The sequence below is a fragment of the Scylla paramamosain genome, chromosome 35 (assembly GCF_035594125.1).
Source record: "Scylla paramamosain isolate STU-SP2022 chromosome 35, ASM3559412v1, whole genome shotgun sequence".
Taxonomy (NCBI): Eukaryota; Metazoa; Arthropoda; class Malacostraca; order Decapoda; family Portunidae; genus Scylla; species Scylla paramamosain.
The window spans coordinates 9,120,461-9,143,207 of record NC_087185.1 but is presented as its reverse complement, the minus strand read 5'-3'; the positions used below and the strand labels follow the sequence as shown (position 1 = coordinate 9,143,207).

The window sequence follows — 22,747 nt, the reverse complement described above, 5'->3', positions numbered from 1 at the left end:
TAGGTGCCAGAAGTCACAAGGGGAGTTAGATCTTGAAAGCTTTTGACATTTTCTATTAATGAAGGAGATTTTGGCTAGTTGGAAAGCAGACTTGGCATGATTTCCGGCAAAAAAAAATAAAATATAAAGCACATGAGATTCTGGTGATGGAAGGCTCAAGCACCTTTTGTGGGCCACCTCTCTATAATGAGAATGAGCTGTGTTAAACTAAGGTTTGGAAGGTTTGGGTCGAGAAAAAAAAATGACGAATGTACGCTTCCATGCTGGATACTATCACCTCTGTTATGGACTCGGCACACAGAGACGGGTTTCTGACACGGAATCAGTAGTCATTCCAAGGAAAATCGGCAAAATACTTCCTCAGGTCCTTTCAACTAGCAGAGACAAAATGCCAGAGACACCTCCGCTTAGGGGAATCCTGAGGAGGAACTGGAGCGATAGGGCAAGATACAGATATGAGATTGTGATCGGAAGAGCCCAACAGAGAAGATAGGATAACAGCATAAGCAGAATTAGAGGTTAGGAAAAGGTCAATAATGTTGGGCATATCTCCAAGACGGTCAGGAATACGAGTAGGGTGTTGCACCAATTGCTCTAGGTCGTGGAGGATAGCAACGTTAAAGGTTAGTTCACCAGGATGGTCAGTGAAGGGGGAGAAAAGCTAAAGTTGGTGGTGAATATTGAAATCTCCAAGAATGGAGATCTCCGCAAAAGGGAAGAGAGTCAGAATGTGCTCCACTTTGGAAGTTAAGTAGTCAAAGAATTTCTTATAGTCAGAGGAGTTAGGTGAGAAGTATACGGCACAGATAAATTTAGTTTGAGAGTGACTCTGTAGTCGTAGCCAGATGGTAGAAAACTCGGAAGATTCAAGAGCGTGGGCATGAGAGCGGGCTAAGTTGTTGTGCATATAGACGCAATACCCAGCTTTGGACTGAAAATGGGGATAGAGAAAGTAAGAGGGAACAAAAAAAGGGCTACTGTCAGTTGCCTCAGACACCTGTATTTCAATGAGGAAAAGATTAGGTTTAGTAGAGGAGAGGTGGTGTTCTACATATTAAAAATTAGATTTAAGGCAATGAATGCTGCAGAAATTAATGAAGAAAATGTTGAGAGGGGTGTCAAGACCTCACTAGGAGTAATTATCATTTCGGCAGGTGCCTACTGCCTCCTTTGTTGCAAAGTGCTTCATTGATTACTGTTATTATGTTGCTGATGTCCCAAAAAACATACATAGAGGCTTTCACATCTCCTGAGTCTCACCACTGGCAAGAAGCTATGAAAGAAGAAATCAAGCCTTGGAAGAAAACAACACATGAATTGACAACACTTCCTGCAATCATAAAAATTACCTTTATAAAGATATAAAGTTTGCAGCCATGACCATAGTCATGATCAGCCGGTAAGTGAGAAAAGATCCAGTACATGCAGGTATTATAACATACCTTCATAATCTAGCATCGATATACCTCCACAAAGGAGCTGTGCCGTTGCACAGGCGAGGGTTCCGGACTTCATCTACAAGATCAAGATCAAGATACAGCGTAAATAAACCAGGAGTTGCCGATCCAAAGGCCTGGCTCAGGAGCTATCCTGTGCCACCTGTACCATCAAGATCAAGACTTTTTCATAGGACATGGAGGAGTTGTTGCAAGAGAAGGACAGCTCTGGTGTAGGTGAGTACTGGGCGGAAGCTCCTAAACATTTGTAAACTTATTGGAGGGTGTGGGTTGTGCGGAAGCCCCATTTTAGGTAAAAGAAAAATTTTAGCAGTGACTGCGAGAAATGCAGAAAGGAGGTAACACGTTGCTGCCGAGGAGTAGCATGTGAAAGGTGCCGTGATTGTTATCATGTGGAGTTTATGGGACTAAAGTGGGCAGGAGATAGGGTCCTCAAGAACAAGAACCTCTCGTTCCTGTGCACCGGGTATCTCTTGAGGGTGAAGGAGGAATGGGAGGCACTCACTCTGAGAAGTGAGGTGGAGGGCTCCGAAACGAGGGTGGCCGGGGAGGACGTCCCTACGAGTGACGCCGTGCCATTTCATAGGGGAAGAGGAAGGCCAAGGCAGGGAGATGGAGGATTTTAGGCTCCCTGCCGAAGTAAAGGACCAGCCAAAAGAACCCCAGGACCACACTTACTGTGAGAAGACTGGGAGGAAGGAGCAGGCAGGGCCGAGTGAAGGAGAGCAGGATTGTGAGGAGAGGCATGTAGCCTCTAGGCAGGCTGTGGAATGTGTCAGTAGGGTGTAGGAGGAGAACAGCAGCGGTAAGGTCAAGAAAACAGACCAGGATAGGAAGGATCATTACAGCAGAAGGAAGGAGGACATTAACTGGATGGAGCAGAAGGACAATGACAGGGACATGGATGGGAGTAGAACACCACTCCTGGAGAAAGATACAGGAGGGTAGAAGGCCAAAGCTGAGGACACAGGAAGGCAGGAGGGAGAGTATGGGTATTCAGAGATAGTCTCATGAGGGGAGTAAGTAAAGAGATCTACATGTTGTCAAAAGGTGGATATAAGATAATGGACAAGAGTAGACCAGGAGGCAACATCAGGGTCATCCATGAGGTAGTGAAGGAACACCTCAGGGAAATGGGACCTGAGGACCTGGTGGTGATCAAGGGAGGAGAGAATGGCTTGGAGGAGATAGGAGGAAAGGAGACAGTGCAGTGGATGGAAGAGATACGAGTAGTTCACATGGTAAGGGAGAAGATAGACAAGAGGCCCTTATTGATGTGCATCCCCATGAGGTGGGATAAGGAGGGTTGAAAATTTGGCAAGGAGAGGAGATGGGTGAACAAGAGATGCATAGGGAAGCTAGAAGAATGGGAGTGTGATGGGCTACAGTTGTGGGAAAAGATGAAATGGAGGCAGGTGTGGTCACCAGACAGCATCCACATGTTCAACATAGGGAAGGTATGGGTAGCCTGGAATGTGATAGTGGGCCCAGGACTGGAAGGATGCCAGACAGGAATAGGAGAAGGCACAGAAAGGAGGTATGCTGCTTGCCTTCCTGAACACAAACAGATGGAGTGAGGAAAAATGGAGGGTGCTGATAGAAGAAGGGAAAGACTATGACATGATGGAAGTAGGTGAGACAGGGTGGCATGACAGCTTTGAGTGGAGTGAAGGAGGTTGGTTAGTTTTAGGCAGAGGCAGGCAAGCAGGAGAGAAGAAAGGAGAGGTGGGGGTGATTATGAGGGAAAAGGAAGGTAGGAGTGTGGAGGAAATCAAAATAACAAGGGAAGTGGAAGGTAGACTAGGCCACAATAAGGGCGACATCTTATCAGTGAAGATCACAGAGCATGGGATGGTGGGTGACAGTGGTGTATATGGGGGTGGAGAGCCAGAGGAATGATGAGGATAACAGGAAACTTTATGAGGCAGTGACTAACCTGAAAGAGAGAGAGAGAAGGACAAAATAAATGGGTTGTAATGGGTGATCTGAATGGACATTTAGGGTTAATGGAGGAGACAGTGAATTTAAATGGGCAGCTGATTAGATTTCGCTACCAACATGGGAATGAGGACCAAGAAATGGAAGTTAGAAAATCCTGTAACATGGAGAGATAGGAGAAGTGAGTTGGCAGTAGACTATGTCATAGTAAATTAACAGGTAGAACAACAGGGATGTAGGATATGGAAAAATGAAGGAATAGATGTTTCAAATCACTTCTTAGTAGGCATTATTGTTTGGAAGACCAGGAAATGTACATGAGTTAGGAAGGAAGTGTGGAAAGAGAAGTGGAACTTAAAGAATGCAGACTGGGTGAAGTACTGTAGAGAAATGGAAGAAATTATGCCAGGAGAGAGAGAGAGAGAGAGAGAGAGAGAGAGAGAGAGAGAGAGAGAGAGAGGACAGTAAGTGAATGGGAATGTAACATCAAACAAAACATAAGGTGCCAGGCAAAGAAGTCTGTGGGTGTAAAGAAGATTCAAGTAGGGAAAACTAGACTGAAAGGATGGTGGGATGAGGAGGTAGCTAAGGTATTAGGAGACAGGAAAAGAGAAAATAGGAAACAAAGAAACCTAGCTACAATGGCAAAGAGATCTGGAGGAAGGTATGAAACAGAATGGGCAGAGGCTTGGGATAGGTATATAGATGCAAAGAAAGCAGCTCAGGCAATCATTAGAGGTAAGATTGAGAAATGGAAGGGAGAGCAGGCAAGGATCCTTAACAACATGCTACGGAGAGAAAGAGAAAAGGAAGTGTGGAGACGATTAAGGAGGAACTTGGGTGGGTCGGCAACCCTCCAGGGGGTGAAGCTGAAGGTGGATGGCAGGGAGACAAGCAGTGAGGAGGAAGTGGTGCCCATAGTGGAGGAGTATTGGTGCAGGTTTGTTTGGCAGGAGGAGGAAGAGGAAACAGGAACTATGTCCATTTACAGTAATAAATCTAGGGGGATGGAAGATGTTGAGATAGAAGAGCAAGACACAGCTTTGGCAGTGAGAGCCATCAAGACAGAGAAAGCAGGCGGAACAGACGGCATCATAGGTGAGTTCATAAAGTACGGTGGGGAAGCATTAAAACAGGCACTAACTGGGCTGTTCAGGAAAATTTTTGAGATAGGGGAGGTGCCTCAAGATTGGAATAGGAGCAGAATTATACTCATACACAAAGGGAGGAGGAAAGCCAAGGGAGGGCATAGGTAATTACACACCTATAGCAGTGGTAAACATACTAGACGAGGCATTTGGTTGGGTGATTAATAATAAATTGAAGACTTGGATAGAGGAAAATAAGGTGCTTGGAGAGGAGCAGAGTGGTTTTATAGGCAGGGTAGAGGTGGGTTAGGAAATGTGCTAGTTATGAAGGAAATTATTGAAAGAAATATAAAGCTAAGAAAGGAGCTGTACTTGGTTTTCTTAGATATAGAGAAGGCCTATGATAGGGTAGACAGGAGCAAACTGCTGGCATTACTCGCACACAGAGGGGTGGACAGGAAGGTAGTGTAAGTAATTAGGAAGCTGTATGAGGATAATGAGATGAAGTTCATGTTAGAAGACATTAGTACAGGTTGGATGAGAAACAATATTGGAGTATGGCAGGGGTGTGTGATGTCCCCAGCCTTATCTAATATTTACATAAAGGAGTTAATAACAAGGATCATGGTGTCAAGGAAAGGTGTTAAAGTTGGGGATAGGAGATTAGGATGTCTAGCCTATGCCAGTGACATAGTGCTGGTGACAGAGAGTAAGGAGGACATGGAGGAGCTGTTGTGGATAGCCAGTGTATGTGGACGAGAGTGGGATTTTAAGTATAGCAACAGGAAATGTAAGGTGATGGAGTTTAACAGTGAGATAGAGAGATAGTGGGTATTAGGGAACAGCATACTAAAGGTGGTGGAGAGGTCCGCTTATTTGGTGCTAGAGGTAAGTAGAGAAGGAATAGGAGGTGAAAAATAGATGAAATTAATGAAAGAAAAGCCAGGAAGATGATAGGAATGGTAAAGAATGCTGGGAGTAGGATAGTTAACAAGTATGAGGTAGGCAGAAGTTTATGGAAGGGAAAGGCAGTACCTTACTGCTTCTCTGGGTCTGAAATTATCCACTACTGGGAGGGAGACTTAACAAGATTAGAGAAGACCCAGAATATAGTAGGTAGATGGGGGTTAGGTGTTCCATGCAGTGCAGAAGTAGAAGCTGTCAGAGGAGAGATGGGCTGGAGCACCTTCAGATAGAGAATAATTAAAAGGAAGCTGAGCTTTTTGAAGAACATAGAAGGACTTAATGAGGATAGGTGGGTAAAACAGGTAGTGAGGGAAAACTCTATTAGATCTTCATGGAGTAGAGAAATGGATAGGTGGAAAAGGAGGGAAAATCTTGATGAGGACTGGAAGAGGATAGGACACAGAGAGGTGAGGAAAAGGATAGAAAAAGGTGGTTCAGTCAGATGGCAGACAGGGATAGAAACAAAGTCCACATTAAAGTGGTACAAGTGGAAGGAGAGACCTGAGGCACTCCACTGACACGTAGGAGACTGGGGTAGCAAGTTGTTAGTGAAGGCTAGGAACAGGGTTGAGCTGGACCAGGGGTGTAACACATGTAGTGGGGTGAGGGAGACTGGAACATTTCTTGGTGGAGTGTGTCAGGTATGAAGAAGAGAGAGACAGGCTGATAGGCTCCATAACTGTAATTATAGAAGATGAGTGGAATAGGAGGTTAGAGGAAGAGGATGGTGAAGTTCTCAGTGCTGGGCCTATATCAAGGAGAGAGAGAGAGAAAAAAAAAGAGAGGATAGTAAGGGTGATGAGAGTTCCTAGTACAGGTGTGTAGGAAATGTAATGTATTAGATGTGTAGTTTTGTTCCCTGTGCTGTGATTGCCACTCTCCTTCTACAGGTAGTGGATGGACCAGAGCATAACACTGAAGGGAAGAAGGACCTATCAAGCAATAAAAAACAGAAGAGGTCACAAGAAGAAGAAGAAGAAGAAGGAGGCTTTTGTGCTTCTCCTATTCATGTTAACCAATTATATTTACCACAGGAGGCAGTCATGTACAAATGGCCCCTACTGGTGTTTCTTGGGGTGAGGGTGGTCAGCGTGCCCCTAGTACAGACCTGGTTTGTGCCGGACGAGTACTGGCAGGCCACCGAGGTAGCACACGCCCTGGCTTTCGGGTAAGAGGGAACACAGACTGTGGTTACCTGTAAGCCACATCTGACTTGTTATCTTAGAAAGATCAGCTTTGTTGTTTGGATTTTGTTTTATAATGAAAGTATACTGCTGTGCTAAAGATGAGTAAATAACTCCATACAACTATACTAAAAGGTTTTGTTGCTGCAGTGAAAGAGAGTGCAGTGCTGCCATCTTCTTTGGACCTGTTGCACTTTGAATCGCTTCTCAGACCTCTCTTCTTCATCTTTCTCTACACCCTTGGATAATTATTTCTTATTGTCCAGCACTTGGTCAAAAATGTTATCATGTAGCTCACTGTTTCTCTTTTGGTTTCTTTGTCTCATTAGTCCTATCACTGTTCTAATTCCTCTATCTTCTTCCTTTCTCTTTTCCTATTCCTCTCTGCCAGTAATTCCTGCCACTTGTTTATCTAGCTCTTGTCTTTGTGCTCTGTACATGTCACTTTATAATTAAATGTCTGATTGTTTACTTTTCCTCACTACAAAGCTTATACTGTTGTTCTTGTATGTATCTGTTCCTACTACGTAATTCAGGTGTTCCACTTCTTGGCTTAAACAGTAATTTACCTGCCCAGTCACCTTGGTACCACTCTTCTCTCTGTCTATCTTTTCTTTGTTTCTATACCATCTTAGTTTGATTTTTGCTTCCATGCTATTCCTCCACTCCTTATGGCCATTCTCCTCTATCTTGTTCTCAATTTTCTTGACTGTTAGTTCTTTTCATTCTGCTTATATTCTTTCTCTATTCTTCCACCTTTGTGTTTCTCTTCTCCATTGTGAGCTGTCTCTGTATGCATTGTATACTTTGCTGGCCCACCTTTCCTCACTCATTGTTTCTATTTTCTTCATGAAGCATAGCTTTCCTTTTTCTATTCTCTCCTTAAAAGAGCTCCACCACATTTCTCTTTCAATGTTTCTGATGTTTCTGGGAGCTCCTAAGCACCACCTCCTTCTAGAATTTTGGATCACGTTAAGTTTTCTTATATCATTCACACTGTAATTGTTAATTTCTGCTCCATATAAACAATGTGACACAGCTGTTCCTTTCCACAAACAACTTTCATGTTCATTGTTGATTTCTGTGCTCCTTCCACTTACTATCATTCCCATCATTTTCCTTGCTTTACTATTATAAATTTTCCTTTGAGTATTGCCCCTATTCCTTCTTTTGTTATCTCTATTCAAAGATGGCTGAAGCTCCCCAACAACTTGTAGCACATCATTCCCCAGTGTGTACTATCCTTTTTCCCATGTGTTGAATTTCATAATTTTGCATTTGGTGCTGCTAAATTTCATCTCTTATTCCTTTCCATATTCAGTAACAATGTGTAGTAGTCTGTCCATATCCTCTTTATTTTCTGCTATGAGCACCACGTCAACAGCATATGCAAGACAGCCCAATTTTCTGTTCTCTGCTACAACTCCTACCTTTGCCTTTCTGTTAAACATTGTTGGTGACATCATGCAGCCTTGTCTCACTCCAGTTTTGTTTTCCATCCACTCTCTCCATGTTCCCTAGTCTGAATTTCATGATATTGTCTGTATACATTGCTTTGATGATATTTATAATTTTCTTGCACCTGCATGTTCTAGTAATTTTATTAGTTTACTTTGATTAATTGAGCCATAAGCTTTTTCTGTGTCCAGAAAGCCAAGATAAAGTTCTCTTTTTTGTTCCCTCTGTTCCTGTCAATTAACTTCTTTAAGACATATACAGGGTGTAACGTGAGTTTCTGCAAATACTGAAAGAGGTGAAAGAACATGTAATTCCAAGTAGAAAGTGTTCTATACACATGCATTTTAAGGCTCTGTTTACCCGTCAGAGGAGTTGAAAATGTGTGGGTGTGCTATGCATGAAGCTATGAGGTGACAGACAGACAGTTGCATTATTGCAGCCTCGGAGGTGCTACTTGCTCAAATTACGAATGGTTTTATCTTATGTTTTTGCAGGCTGTGAAATATTACCGTATCTTATAACAAGACAAATGACGTTAAAAAGCATGTAATTTACCGATGAGCATTAAATGACAACATTATTGTGGTGATTAAAAGTACTCCTGTAAAATGCTACATGGCATCATCACTCAGCTATTTTCAAGGTTGCTCGGACTCACTCCCTCCTCCTCCCTCACTTTGATGATGCCAGGTAGCATTTTACAGGAGTACTTTTAATCATTGGAATAATGTTGTCTAATGTTGTCGTGTAATGCTTATCTGTAAATTACATGCTTTTTAATATTGTTTGTCTTGTTACAAGGTACTGTAATATTCCACAGCCTGCAAAAAAATAAGATAAAACCATTCATAATTTAAGCAAGTGGCACCTCTGAGGCTGCAACAATGTATAGAACATTTTCTACTTGGAATTGCACGTTCTTTCACCTCTTTCAGTATTTGCAGAAACTCACATTACACCCTGTGTTTTCCATTCCACTTCTCCTTCTCTGAAGTAATTTTGTTCTTCTCTGAGTACTCCTTTTTCAGTCCACCTCTGTGTTTTCTCATTCATTATGGTTCCAGACAATCTGCTCCAAATATTTATCACACTTTATTGGCCTGTAATTCCCAATTTGTTTTATCCTTCCCTCTTCCTTTGTGTATCAGCTCCACTCTGCTCTTTTGCCAATCTTCAGGTATTTTTCCTGTCTCAGATTTCAGAGAACAGGCTGTGTAACACTTTCTTCAGATTTTATCTATAAATTCTGCCATATCATCACATTCTGCAGCCTTTCTGTCCTTCAATCTCCTTATGGCTTGTGTTACATCCTCTTCTGTCAGTATTTCTTCAGCCATCAAATATTTTTCTAAATACCATGTGTGGTTTTATCTCTGTTTCTTGTATGGTTTTTATCTCTGTTTCTTTTATCTCTCTTTGGATTATTTTTTTCCCAGAAATTACCTATGATTGATCTCTCCTTTGTCTTCTGCTTTATATTTTTGGTATATATAGGTTTTAAGTTTTCTTTCAACTTTTTCCAGCTTTCTCTTTCTCCTTTTGGGAGTCTATTGATGGCTTCTGCTCTGTCTTTTTCCCACTTACTAATTTGTCCTGTATCAATTGTTGAGTTCTCTTTTTTCTGTCAGATATTCTGTCCACTTCTGTTGCCATGCCTCCTCTTTTGTTTTACCTTCAATCTCTATAAATCTTTTCAGCCATTTCTGTTCTCTGTTGGCTTCTTTTCTTCTCTCTGTAGATTCTATGATCTTTTCATCACATTCTTTTTCTAGTTTTTGCCATTTATATTCACTTTCTTTTTTCCAATATGATTTTTTGCCTCCTCCATACTCACCCAGTTTGTTAAGTACATTCATACCTCAGTACTACGGACTAAAAGGGGGGAATGTCGGTACAACAAAGCCAACTGTCCATAGGTACCAACACTAAGCATTAGTGTTAGGAGTGGCTAATATCAACAATTACATTACAAAAGACAGAAGAATAAATATAGTACTGCACTGTACTTTTAATCCAGCACACTATCCAATCTGACAGTGTAAAATACCTGTACACTGTAAATATACACCTCAGCACCTTCATATCTGCACTGCTAGCCTCACCCCTCACCTGTGTATCATGCAGTCCATGCCTGTTACGGAAATGCCACAGCCAACCATCATTAGAACTGCACTGAACACCTAAATGTTTAGTGCATTACCACATTTTGTATGGTTCCAGAAGTTGCTTTAGCACCACAAGCCTTTTGCTGCACATACCACTTATATACAGCTTTGTCTAACTCCTGATTACCATCCTTCATATGCTAGCAGACCACTACAGAACCAGACTTACTTGAATATCCATCAACAGAATACTTCACAGCATATTTGGTAAGTTTAGGTTTCGCCTTTTGAATATCTGAAACTGTCTGTTATTTACACCATATTCCTCACACACCCGCTTCACAGATGCATCAACTCAAGCTTCTGTGATACTGTTAAATTCGCCCCTTTCCTCTTTTCTACTTTTTGTTCAGACAGCATGATTATAGAAAATTATGATCATTCAGACAGAACAGACAAGAAGGGCAAAAACCATGAGCTACACGTGTTGTTACACTGATGTAAACAAAGTGACTGCCTGCAACAAGTTTTTGAATCAGCAACTCATGTCCAGTGTTGCCACAATCCCGTCTGTAGTGAGTGGGACTTTTAAATTTAGTTGACTGCTCCAGATTTTGTTCACTGCTTCCAAAATCTGTCAAAGCAAGCTCTGTAGAACTGAGGTATGATTGTATATGATGTTGGGAACTTAAGCTCTAATTCTTCATAATAATGCTGTACCATTTAGAAACAAAGCCATAGCCTCTAAATGCTATTATCATTCTCCATCAGTGCCTCCAGAGACTCCCTTAGGTCACTAACCTAACTGCATCTGACCTAACCTAAGCTGTGATGCTGTATCCTCTTTAACACTCTCTTCGTTAGGTCACTAACGTTACTCTGCCTAATCTTTTTGATAACCATTTTTCTTTTATTTTGTACACACATGATTTTGTGTGCTGCAGGTATGGATACAAGACGTGGGAGTGGAGGGAGGGTATCCGAACTGTTCTCTATCCTGCTTCATTTGCTGCACTCTTCAAGATGCTGTCTTTCATTGGTGCAGACACTCCAGCACTTCTGGTGAGTAAGCCACCAACTGCAGAAAGAATTAGCTTAACATAATAACATGTGTAGATGAAACTTAATACCATTGTACTCACAAGTATTTAGCATGAATGATAGGATCAGTTTTTTTATTGCTTAGTTATTCAGCTAATATATCAATCATGACCAGGTCTGGGTCTAACTATTTTTCACTTCTCTACTGTTTCTGGAGGTAAAAACAAGTATGGAAATGCCAAAGAAATGTTGTGCAAGTAATTTATTTTTGTATTTACACAAAGCACAACACACACCATGTCCTGCAGTTGATATGAGTTTTTTTTTTTTTTTTTATGTAGGAGGGGCAACCAAGCCAAGGGCAACAAAAATCCAATAAATAAAAAAGTCCACTGAAATGCCAGTCCCAGAAAAGGGTCCAAAGCAGTAGCCTGATTTTTGTCCACGTCCACCCATTCCTGTAACGCTTCATCTGTCACTTTAAGTTGCACATTTCCCCCCTTTTCCCTCAGCTCGCTCACCACCGAATTTTTCATGCCACCTACAAACCCTTCAAACTCCTCATAATTCTCATCATCACACATCATCAAAGGGTACAATTTGCGCCAACATCGCATCAATGTTTGCCTTTTAACGTCTAGCCAAGCAAGTGAAGCCATGAATATCGCATCCTTAACATTAAACTGTTTTTGGAACTCGGGGATTGTGCCGTCCTCATAATTAATCATAATTTAATCAATTTTATGAGTACACATTGATTTGTTATTGATTTTAAGGCTCGGGGAAAAATGTGCCGGATACTCGAATGTCGGATGAGAGGGATTTTACTGTACACCTGCCTTAGACATCGAAAGCAGCACAAACAAAGCCACCCGTAGGGGCCGATGTAATGTCAGAATTGTGAGGTGTATAGCTAGTAACCCCCCTGAATACTTCTTTACTTATGCCCCCAAATACAGTTTCACACTGCTTGCTCTCTAAGTACATCCTCTTACAAATATTGACCCTCCACTGACTCATGGGAATGTCACGCCAAACAAAAGATGAGCCATGCAGCTTGGTCACATGACAGGATGGGAAGGAATGGAGAGCTGGGAGGCTAGGGGATGTATTCCACACTTCCACACTCTTCTCTCTATATCTCTCTCTTCTTCTTGGCACTAAGTTGCTCTACATAACCGTAGTTACTTCTTCAAATGAGACAAAAAGAAAACCAATATGTAAGAGCACTTTAAACTTATCCTTTAAAATTGTGTATATTTTGCATGATTATCAAAAAGACTTGCCTATTTCCTTCATCAAGCAGAGGAATGACACTTCATTATGAAAAATTGTTGCATAAACTGGACAAAACCTTGGAAGGAATTTTTATGTCACCACCAAGAGTAAATAGTGCAACGCTTCCTTGATTAAGTCAGGCATTGACTTGAAGCTTTGTTGGAATTTAATTGCTGTTATGTTGAAGTGAAGGTGGGGCTGGCATAAGCATGAGTGGCAAAGCAGAGCACATTTGTGTCATTCTGGCAGTGCACCATCAGTCATTTTCATTTCTACTTTTTTTTTTATTATTATTATAGAGAACAATTTTTTTTCTGTTTAATATTTTATATCTTTTCAAAAGGTTATCTTTATCAATATGATACTAAACAAAAAAACAGGAGTTTGCACAAAAGAACACTATTTCCTTTTGATGAAGCATCATAGATTGAGCAGAAAATAATCAAACTTTGTCCAAAAAATGTACCCAGTCATGATTGACATATATATACCAGTTATTCTTCCTATCATTTTCAGATGTACCCTCTTCCAGATCCACATTCCAAGGTTACTTCATGCCATAGCATTTGCTGTAGGAGATTACCACTTCTGGAAGCTGTGTAAGGTTCTCTATGGCAGTTCATCTGCTGGATGGACAATGGTGTGCTTTTCCACTGCCTGGTTCTTGGGATACTGTGCTCCTCGTACTCTCACCTCATGTGTAGAGATGGTGCTTCTTTCTGTGGCCTTCAGTTGGTACCCGTGGCAGAGAGAGAAAGGTCAGAGGAAAAAAGTATTTACTGTCTGCTGAATGTGTATGAATGTGCCATTGTTATATACTTAGTTATTTTGACAAGTAAACCAGAATATTACAGCTGTACTCAATTCCAAATCATGAGAAATATAAGCCTCTTCTGGTAGATGGGGACCTCTTTTTCCAAAACGTGAGCTCAGTGGGAGATATCACAACTTCTAGTGAGTGGTCTCGGCAGCCAGATGGCCCTATTGTTTTTTTTTTTTTTTTTTTTTTTTTTTTTTTGTAGAAAATATGTGGACAACTTTAGATCTCATAATTTAGGAAAACTTTTCTATATATTTATGATCAAAGTATTTTTCTCATTCTTTTCCTGCAGTTATTATACACATATGTGTATACAGTACCAGTGTATACATTATATACTATATTGATCATTACAATAACTTCAAGTTCTTTCCTTTGTTTATTTCAGCCTTAAAGGGGTGTTTTTCAGTTTTTATCTTGAATCAGAGTTGTAATCTGCCACAGCACACAAAAATAGTTATCATCTCCCCTTTTGTTATTGTTGACTGTCCACACTCACCACCAAAAAAGTTATAATCATGTATCTGGCAGCACAACAGGATTTTACCCAAGGATGTCACTGTTTAATAATGGGTGCCATTATTTCAATAGTCAGTGACACTGATATGTGTTTTTGCTACATTATTCATCCTAAGTGTACTTTCTTAGTGCAGGCATTGCCTTGTTTGGAAGAACTGGCCGTTGTAACATATGTAACAGGGCTCTCTATGATTTCTTTTATGACCTAAATGTTATAGTTTTTACTCAGTAAAGATATACTTTTACCATTATTATAATCATATACTCATTGAAATACAGCCTCAACTCATAAATGAGATAAAATATAAAATAATTATTAATTACTCTTAATGCTTTGTTCACATTCCTGAGAGACAACACTTTGTACATTGGCAGCTAAGACCATGAACTACAAGTTGTAATATCTCCAAATTTATTGGGGCAGGATGTGAGTCCTCAGGTAAAGCTCTGGCTTCACTTGTCCTCATCCTGTGTACATTATCTGGCCTGTGTCTCCCTTAGGAATAGAAATGGTCAGATTTATCTCCCCTCCCCAAGAATTAAAATTCTCTCTCTCTCTCTCTCTCTCTCTCTCTCTCTCTCTCTCCTCTCTCTCTCTCTCTCTCTCTCTCTCTCTCTCTCTCTCTCTCTCTCTCTCTCTCTCTCTCTCTCTCTCTCTCTCTCTCTCTCTCTCTCTCTCTCTCTCTCTCTCTCTCTCTCTCTCTCTCTCTCTCTCTCTCTCTCTCTCATCTATATCTATCTATTTAGTGTGCGTGAGAGAGAGAGAGAGAGAGAGAGAGAGAGAGAGAGAGAGAGAAACATTCTAATTTTTGAGGGAATAAAACTTACTGTTTTTGATTCCTGAGGGAGAGACCTCATAGGATATCCTAACTTCTCTAAATGTCAGTTAGGGTGAATTTAGTGTGAGCAACTGTGTAATACAACAGTTTAATTCCATGTGATGGGCCACTTATCATGAAGAAAACCTGAAAACTGTGCTTATAGCCAGGTAGTAAAAGAACTGTATATTTCTCAAGATTTGGAATTGAATCTAGGATTGATGTTTTGTGAAATGCCTAGTTGAGTCATGCTGTCATACATTCAGATCCGAATTTGGATTTTGTAATCAGTAGAACTTCTAAGGTTTTGGTAAATTACCTTTATTTCATTCTTATTCTTTAAATTGAACATTTCTATTCATACATGTAGAATTTTGTGTTGTATTATTGCTCATCTTCCTATTCTTGGCTTGCTTGTGGACAGAGAGTGACAGTGCTGGGTATCTGTGGCCTGTAGGATTGGCATGTGCTGTCAGGCCCACTGCTGCTGTGCCCTTCTTGCCCCTGGCTGTGCAGCATCTGTGGCACTCCTCCTGTAGGAGCCAGCTGCTGCTTCACTACATGGCAATCACGTATGCTACTTATAGTTAACTATACTTAATCCAACCAAGTCTGGTCCAACCCAAAAAATGCTTGGATGGCTGATTTTCATGTGATCTAACTAAATGCAAGAGCTATGACCATATATAAATTTTTTTTTCTTTAGTGAAATACTTGTATGTTTATTTTAGAGGAGCAGTTGTGACTCTGACAGTGGGTGTAGACAGCTGGTATTATGGTGAGCTAGTTGTGGTGCCTTGGAGGTTTGTTCACTTTAATGTGGTGACAGGCCTCTCCTCACACTATGGCACCCTTCCTTGGCACTGGTACTTAAGCCAGGCATTGCCAGTGACACTCACTACACACATGCTGCCTCTGATTCTGGCAGTGGTGTCCCAGACATCCAGACACAGAAATCTGCTGTTTGTCATCCTCTGGTCACTCATTGTGTACAGGTGTGTATAATAGCATAGAAATTTGTCTTTGTATTGTGCAGGTGAATTATTAGTTTGTGAATGAGCTACAGTCATAAATTTGTAAAACAGGATTTACCAAAAATTCAGATTTTTCTATATTGTACATTTTCAAGGATTTTTAAAGAAATTGTTTTTAGATATTTTTATTTCTAAATCAGGGCCAAAGATGTAATTGTTTTATTCATAACTTCACTGTTAATATGCATGCAGTTTTCACCAAAATTTGAAGAAAAATATTGGAGCCATAGATAGAAATCATTGGTCAGGTTATAACCTGTCCTTTCCAGTTCTTGCTTTCTTAATTTTTTATGCATCATCTCATGATGTCATGCACATTTACAGCTGCCTCGGTCACAAGGAGTTCCGGTTCCTGCTGCCAGTACTGCCACTGTGTCTCTGTATAGCAGGGGACTATATTGCCTTTTACCTTGCTGCGTGTGCCAAGAGATCAGACCGCCCATTGGGATTCAGGTAAGAGACTCATTGTTAATAATGTCAAGAAGTTAAGAGAGAGAAGACACTTGGTTTAGGGTGTAGCACTTAATGTCCAAATTCATTTCCCTGTTATGTCTATAATGGATTTATCATGACCTCTTCTTTTCAAATTAGAGGAGACTACTCTTTACTTTAGCAGCTTTTCCATTGTACAACCTTAGGGAAGTTAAAGTGGTGTCTTCTCTTCATATAAGCTACAATCTCATTATCTTTAGTATACCTCTTCATATATTGCACACTCAGAATGTATGATGAGATGATCCACTTTACAAGCCACTCTCAAAACCAAGTCACTGGAAAGGAGGGAGTTTTTAAGGAAATTAAAACTTTTGTCTAACCACACCTTTTGATAGTAAATGCCTAGTATGATGTAAAAAAAAAAATCAGTCCATTACAAATTTTTATTACATCTTCAGGAGGAAAGTGATCTTCTTGGTGCTCCTAATCCCAAATCTGGTTGCCTTGGTGTATCTGGGTGTGATCCACCAGCGAGGGCCCCTGGACACCATGCAGGCTCTACGGGAGGAGGTAAAGGGCAATCTTCAGGCCAATATCCTCTTCCTGATGCCTTGCCACTCCACTCCTTATTACAGGTATGTCAAATTTTAATGTAAAGTGTGGAAGACTTCTGTGCTCTAATAAGTCCATATTTTGAAAAATATGGACTTAATGAGGTCATGTTACAGTCACCTTTCCTTTAAAGTAGGCATAAGGTAGGATGGGACCTTATTGTAGTCTTTAAGTGGTATAGGGGATATAACAAGGGTGACAAGAAAAATTCTGTCAGTAATCAGGATAGGACAAAACATAAGGCAATTAAACTTGAAAAGGTTAGATTCAGAATTGAGATAGGAACAAATTGACTCAGATAGAGTGCTAAATGTATGGAGTAGACTCAATAATCAAGCATACAGTGCTGAGACCTTAGGGAGCTTTAAAAGAAGACTAGACAAAGTTATGGATGAGGATGATAGTTGGAAATAGGTATGTATATTTCATGCAGGGACTGCCATGTGTAGGCCTATGACTTCTTGCAACTTCCCTAATTTTCTTACGTTCTAATGTTCAGTCAGTTTCATGCATATTTTAAAACAAGACAGGATGACAAAATTACAGTGCCAGAATCTGCAACTTAATGTATAGAATTATAAGGATTTCTGTGAAGATGTGTGAAGGTGTGTAAGTCATTTGTAAGGTGTGAGTTTATGCTGATATTTTGGTTGTTTGTGTGTGTTGTGAAACATTAGTTCCTGGAAACATTCTGTCCGTTATTGGCAAGCTGATACCAAAGATATTGATGTGTGAATGCATTCTGATGTTATGAATCATTTCTTTGAGCCCTGAATTTCACACACACACACACACACACACACACACACACACACACACACACACACACACACACACACACACACACACACACACACACACACACACACACACACACACACACACACACACACACACACACACACACACACACACACACACAAAACATTGATTCTTGCAGATATACAGTGGGGCTGTGCTGTATACCAGAGGTGACCTTTAATATAAGAGTTTAGCATGACATATATCCTATACTTGAATGGAGAGGACAGCATGCTGAGAAATGCAGGACATGATGGATATAATGTGAAGACACTTAATGAAGTCCCTACTATTCCAGATCATGCTAAAAAAATAAAGTATAATGTATCAATGTCTTCATGATTTGTAGAAAAGAATCATCATTGTATTATAAGATGGCTGGGAATTATAAGTGTTAGATTCTAAACATAAAAAAACTGAAGGCCTTCAAAGCCTAAAACAAGATATTATTTCAAATCCTAAGTTCTAGTGTTTAACACATCTTGAGATTTGCAATCTAATATTATTTACAATTTAACATAGAACCTAATAAGAGAGTGTCTCATGTGTTAGTGATGCATTTGGTGTGTGATGGGCATATTTGGTGACCCTGGTGTGGCAGAAGCTTGTCATTGAGGGTGTGTGCATCAGCTCATTCCAACTAAATGGATAAAAGAATTGATATAAGGATGTGATACAATTTACCTGGATAATCTAATAATGTTGCCAGTCCTGAGAAAAAAAAAGTCTTATAGCTCTGGTGCAGTACTTGACTTGTTACAGGAAAATTGTGAGCTTGGTTTTTTGGCTCATGGCAGTTCCTCAGTAGGTGTAGCATTCTGCTAACCTTTACCAGCATCACATGATTTTCTTGCTGAAATAACATAAATCAATCAGTATGCAATTATTGGGTTGTAGATTATGTACTCCCACTGGTGAGCAAGAGCTGATCAAAACAACTAGGGGCATTTTCCTTGGCATTGTTTTACTTCTTTTGTAACAAGAACAAATGAAGAGAAGCCTAAATAAGATTACCCTGGTTTTACTTTATATTTTCAAGATACATGAACCCTATGCAGCAAATTAGCAAAAATTCTGAAGACTTGGTGTGTTGAAACTCACCAGTTCACTAACATCAACAAAAGATGAGTTTGTTTTGCTATAGAAGGGATGTAAACAAACATTTATGTAATGTCCATGGATGTGATAGTTAAGAAAAACAATATTTAAAATTTTCACACAACATCCAGTGGAATGGGAGGGTAGTGCTGGAGTATGTGAGTGAAAGAAGAGAATGAAAGGATTGGAGCATGCAGGGAAGGAATGCTAGGACTGGGTTACATGGGGACTCTTTGTTGCAGGTGTTCTTATAGGAGCACCTGTTAGATATAAATAGATAGAACATAAGAACATAAGAAATAAGGGAAGCTGCAAGAAGCGACCAGGCTTACATGTGGCAGTCCCTGTATGAAATATACCTACCTATTTCCACCTGTCATCCCCATCCATAAACCTGTCTAATCTCTTAAAGCTCCCTAATGTTCTAGCACTAACAACATGATTACTGAGTCTGTTCCACTCATCTACCACTCTATTTGAGAACCAATTTCTTCCTTCCTATCTCCTTCCTAAACCTAAATTTTTGAAGCTTGAACCCACTATTTCATGTTCTACCGTGGTTACTGATCCAAAGAATTTTGCTTACATCCCCCTTGTTATAACCCTTATACTACTTAAAGACTTCTATCAGGTCCCCTCTTAACCTATGTCTCTCTAAAGAGTGTAAATTTAACAACTTCAGCCTCGCCTCATAAGGAATACTCCTCATCCCCTGTATCCTTTTAGTCATTCTCCTCTGTACTGATTCTAATAGACCTATATCTTTCCTGTAATGTGGGGACCAGAACTGCACAGCGTAGTCTAGATCCTCATAAGCACCTTCTCTCCCCAGCCATCTCCACAAGAATGTTACAATGCGCTTCCTCACCTGTGAACCAAATCTGAAGGGAGAGGAAAACTATCTGGATGAAGCAGATGTCTTTGAGAAGGACCCTCTCTTTTGGCTGCAGCAAGAGTATTATAATCGACTTCCAGCCCTCCAGGAGGCCTTGTCCACTAGTCAAGATGGACTGAGAAATTTAGAATTCCGTGATGAAAGACAATTTGATGGAAGTGAAATTCTAATAGATTCAAATAGAAATGAAGAGCAAAAGACAATTTTAAAGGGAAAGAAAGAAAAAACATATGAGAGTAAAGTAGGAAAAGATGCAATAAAAAGCAGAACAAAAAGAAAAAATGAAATAATAGAAGACATAAATGTAAAAGAGAGAAATTATGGCATCCCCAAAACATCTTTGACTACTTTCCCTTCTCATATTGTCATGTTTAGTGTCATGAAGGATAAAGTGGAGGAATTTCTCAGTCACCACCATTACTACCTCTGCCATAAGCTATTTCACTCTCACATAAATGATGGCAGACGGAGCCAGCACATTCACATCTACTGCCAACAGTCAACCACTTTCAGAAGTTGAATATGTGCATCAGAAAGTGCTATTAGTTTTTGTGATTAATGTGGCATGTTGAGTTGGAGCCTCAGTGCTGCTTCTGACAGCTGTGTGATTTATTGATGTCATTGATTGGCAAGTGTTTGTTGTGAGTACCATGCTGAAAGTTTGCAAGTAGCTCAGGTATGCTTTATGATTTTATGAAATTCCACGTGTGTATGCATGTGTGTGTGCCCCTGCCTTATATAGGTGCATGTGGCAAAGTGGAAACGAGATTCATCCAGTGATTGATTCATCGTTAATATTTCCTGTTTTTTGTTGATTTGTGAAAGGTGTGTGTGCAGAGGATGTTATTTTTTAATAAACTGAAAATTAATTGAAACTGCATTACCCTCATAGTATTGAACAGAAGACAGTTTAGTGAGGAACATCAATGACGGCAAAGTTTACAAGATTTAAGGAAATTCAGATTCTTAATGAGATTTCCCAGTGAAGTCCAGCTGAATTAGAAGACCTGGAAAGGAGCAGATAATTAATTAAACCTCTCAAGTTAATGGATAAAAGGATAGCTGTATTATATATATATTAAAAAATATATAAATTTTGCCGTTATCACATTATACAGCAGTACAGTAGTCTACATCCTTCATATTGTAGCCATTCTCTCTCTCTCTCTCTCTCTCTCTCTCTCTCTCTCTCTCTCTCTCTCTCTCTCTCTCTCTCTCTCTCTCTCTCTCTCTCTCTCTCTAATGCTGAGTAATGTAGTTAGGTTGTATAGTTAATGTTGCATTGGTAGGCGAGATTTTAGTTGCCTAGTAATGGTTAGGACAAAGTTTCATGAACTAATCTCCCTAATAACTTGTATTGCTGCTGTACACCTTTTAAAATGCTGTCAGCATTAATGAGGAAAATAGGAACCCTTCATTTATATACAGTAGGGTATGCGACAACACACGGTCGTAACGTACAAATGCAATAATGCACTGAAATTTTAATAAATATTTAATTGCAATAATGAACCAAAATTGGCATAATGAACTCGCCACTCATGTGAGCACTGGAATTTTAATAAATATTTAATCAGAATAACAAACAAATTCGCAAGACTAACTCACCAGCTGTGCAAGCCACTGTTCACCCATCCGCTGCCTGTCCCTTCCTCCCTTTTTTTTTTTTTTTCTTTCTTCTCCCTTCTTTAGTCTTGTCTCAAACCTCCCTCCCTGTCACCTCCCCTCCCCCTTATCCGTCCGAGATAAGGGACAGTCTCCCCTCATTCATTTTATGTCATTTTCGCTTCATCTTTTCTTACTCTTTCTCACTCTCCTATATGTAATTCCATTTTTATCCTCAATCAGTCTCATTCTATTTAGCGATCCTTAGGATTGTTCTTACTTTCAGAGAGAGAGAGAGAGAGAGAGAGAGGTGAAATAGTTCCCCAGAGAGAGAGAGAGAGAGCCCCGGCTTAAGGGGGTTTACTCTCTTTATATATATATATATATATATATATATATATATATATATATATATATATATATATATATATATATATATATATATATATATGAGCATAAGAAATAAGGGAAGCTACAAGAAGCCATCAAGGCCTACACATGGCAGTTCCTGTATGAAATATACCTACCCGTTTCCTCCTATCATCCCCATCCATAAATCTGTCTAATCTTCTCTTAAAGCTCCCTAATGACTCGACGCCGACAGTAAGTAAATGTGATCTATATTTGTCAAACCAGCGTGAAACTCTGGGTGATAATGCTCGAAGTTCGGGATGGTAAGAATTTAGGACTACGCGTGAAACTCGGGAGGGTACTGTTTATTTTTGTTGTATCTCGAATGCAGTAGTGCAAATGTGCTTATTTTGATGCAGTAGTGCAAATGTGCTTTTTTTTCGAAAATTGTGGATTTTTTAATATTTTTTGGGGGGTTCCCAGGAACCGATTATTATTTTTTTTTCCTGTAGATTCTAGTCAACAGAATGCACATCTGCCATAACGAACGCTACACTGGAACGAATCATTTCGTTGTCGTGTACCTTTCTGTATACAACAATCTAAAATAACAAAATGACAACCTGGAATTAATAGATTGCATGATGTAAACATAAAAACTGACACGAATTTTTGGATAGGAAAGTAAAGAATAATCAAATTAATGTAGATATGAATACCTTGAAAGAAAGAAAAAAAAAAAAATCAGAGAGAGAGAGAGAGAGAGAGAGAATCCTTATTTGGTAAGGCCACGATTTGCCCGCGTCGGTAGTGTCTTTTGGTAGGAATTGTACATTGTTTTAGCATGTCTTTAGCTAAGGTACTCTTTATTTTTAGATTCTCTAGCTTAAATAATGTGTAAATGATAAGATATAGAAAGTAGAAGAAATAAATTGAGGAGATTAGTGGAGGAAGATGATAAAACTAAGATACAAGTTTTAAGATTAGCAAACTTTTCAGGGTCAGTAGGTAATCAGATAGGACAAGACATACTGGGTTTAAGCTTGATAAAACAAACAAAAAATAAATAGAGGAAGGAATTAGTTTTAAGAGTGGTAGATGAATGGAATATATTCACTATCATCTGTTAGCACTGACTCATAAAGGAGCTTAACGCATCTGGAGCAAAGGGGTTCAAGATAAGGCTGTGAGGATGATAGGTGGAAATGGATAAGTATGTTGTATAGAGGGACTGTCGCGTGTAG

General features: G+C 39.8%; 1 protein-coding gene and 1 long non-coding RNA gene across 5 annotated transcripts; one reads left to right on the top strand and one right to left on the bottom strand.

Annotated features, from left to right (window-relative positions):
• Positions 1–1,516: 1,516 nt before the first annotated feature.
• On the top strand, positions 1,517–20,422 carry LOC135090650 (GPI mannosyltransferase 3-like). 3 transcript variants are annotated; one of them, XM_063987599.1, is made up of 10 exons: positions 1,517–1,673; positions 6,340–6,617; positions 10,401–10,463; positions 11,141–11,258; positions 13,048–13,273; positions 15,097–15,244; positions 15,404–15,667; positions 16,031–16,159; positions 16,600–16,776; positions 19,485–20,422. In XM_063987599.1, the coding sequence occupies exons 2-10, from the start codon at positions 6,493–6,495 to the stop codon at positions 20,065–20,067; spliced, it is 1,833 nt and encodes a 610-aa protein (XP_063843669.1). In that variant the 5' UTR covers positions 1,517–1,673; positions 6,340–6,492; the 3' UTR covers positions 20,068–20,422. The 3 variants fall into 3 exon arrangements, with proteins under 3 accessions (XP_063843669.1, XP_063843671.1, XP_063843670.1); XM_063987600.1 differs by lacking the exon at positions 1,517–1,673 and adding an exon at positions 4,265–4,493; XM_063987601.1 differs by lacking the exon at positions 10,401–10,463.
• Positions 16,575–22,011, bottom strand: LOC135090651 (uncharacterized). Of its 2 annotated transcripts, none has more exons than XR_010262068.1 (4): positions 21,680–22,011; positions 19,521–19,662; positions 18,239–18,407; positions 16,575–16,699 (listed from the first exon to the last, which is right to left on the bottom strand). It is a non-coding gene; the product is annotated as an uncharacterized LOC135090651 (long non-coding RNA). The 2 variants fall into 2 exon arrangements; XR_010262069.1 differs by lacking the exon at positions 21,680–22,011 and adding an exon at positions 21,156–21,456.
• Between the last annotated feature and the right edge of the window lie 736 nt (positions 22,012–22,747).

Excerpts from the sequence above, each read along its gene's own strand:
- LOC135090650 (XM_063987599.1), top strand. The coding sequence starts at position 6,493 with ATGTACAAATGGCCCCTACTGGTGTTTCTTGGGGTGAGGGTGGTCAGC. Across the intron at positions 10,464-11,140 it reads AATACTTCACAGCATATTTG|GTATGGATACAAGACGTGGG; the intron begins GTAAGTTTAGGT and ends TGTGTGCTGCAG. Across the intron at positions 11,259-13,047 it reads CAGACACTCCAGCACTTCTG|ATCCACATTCCAAGGTTACT; the intron begins GTGAGTAAGCCA and ends ACCCTCTTCCAG.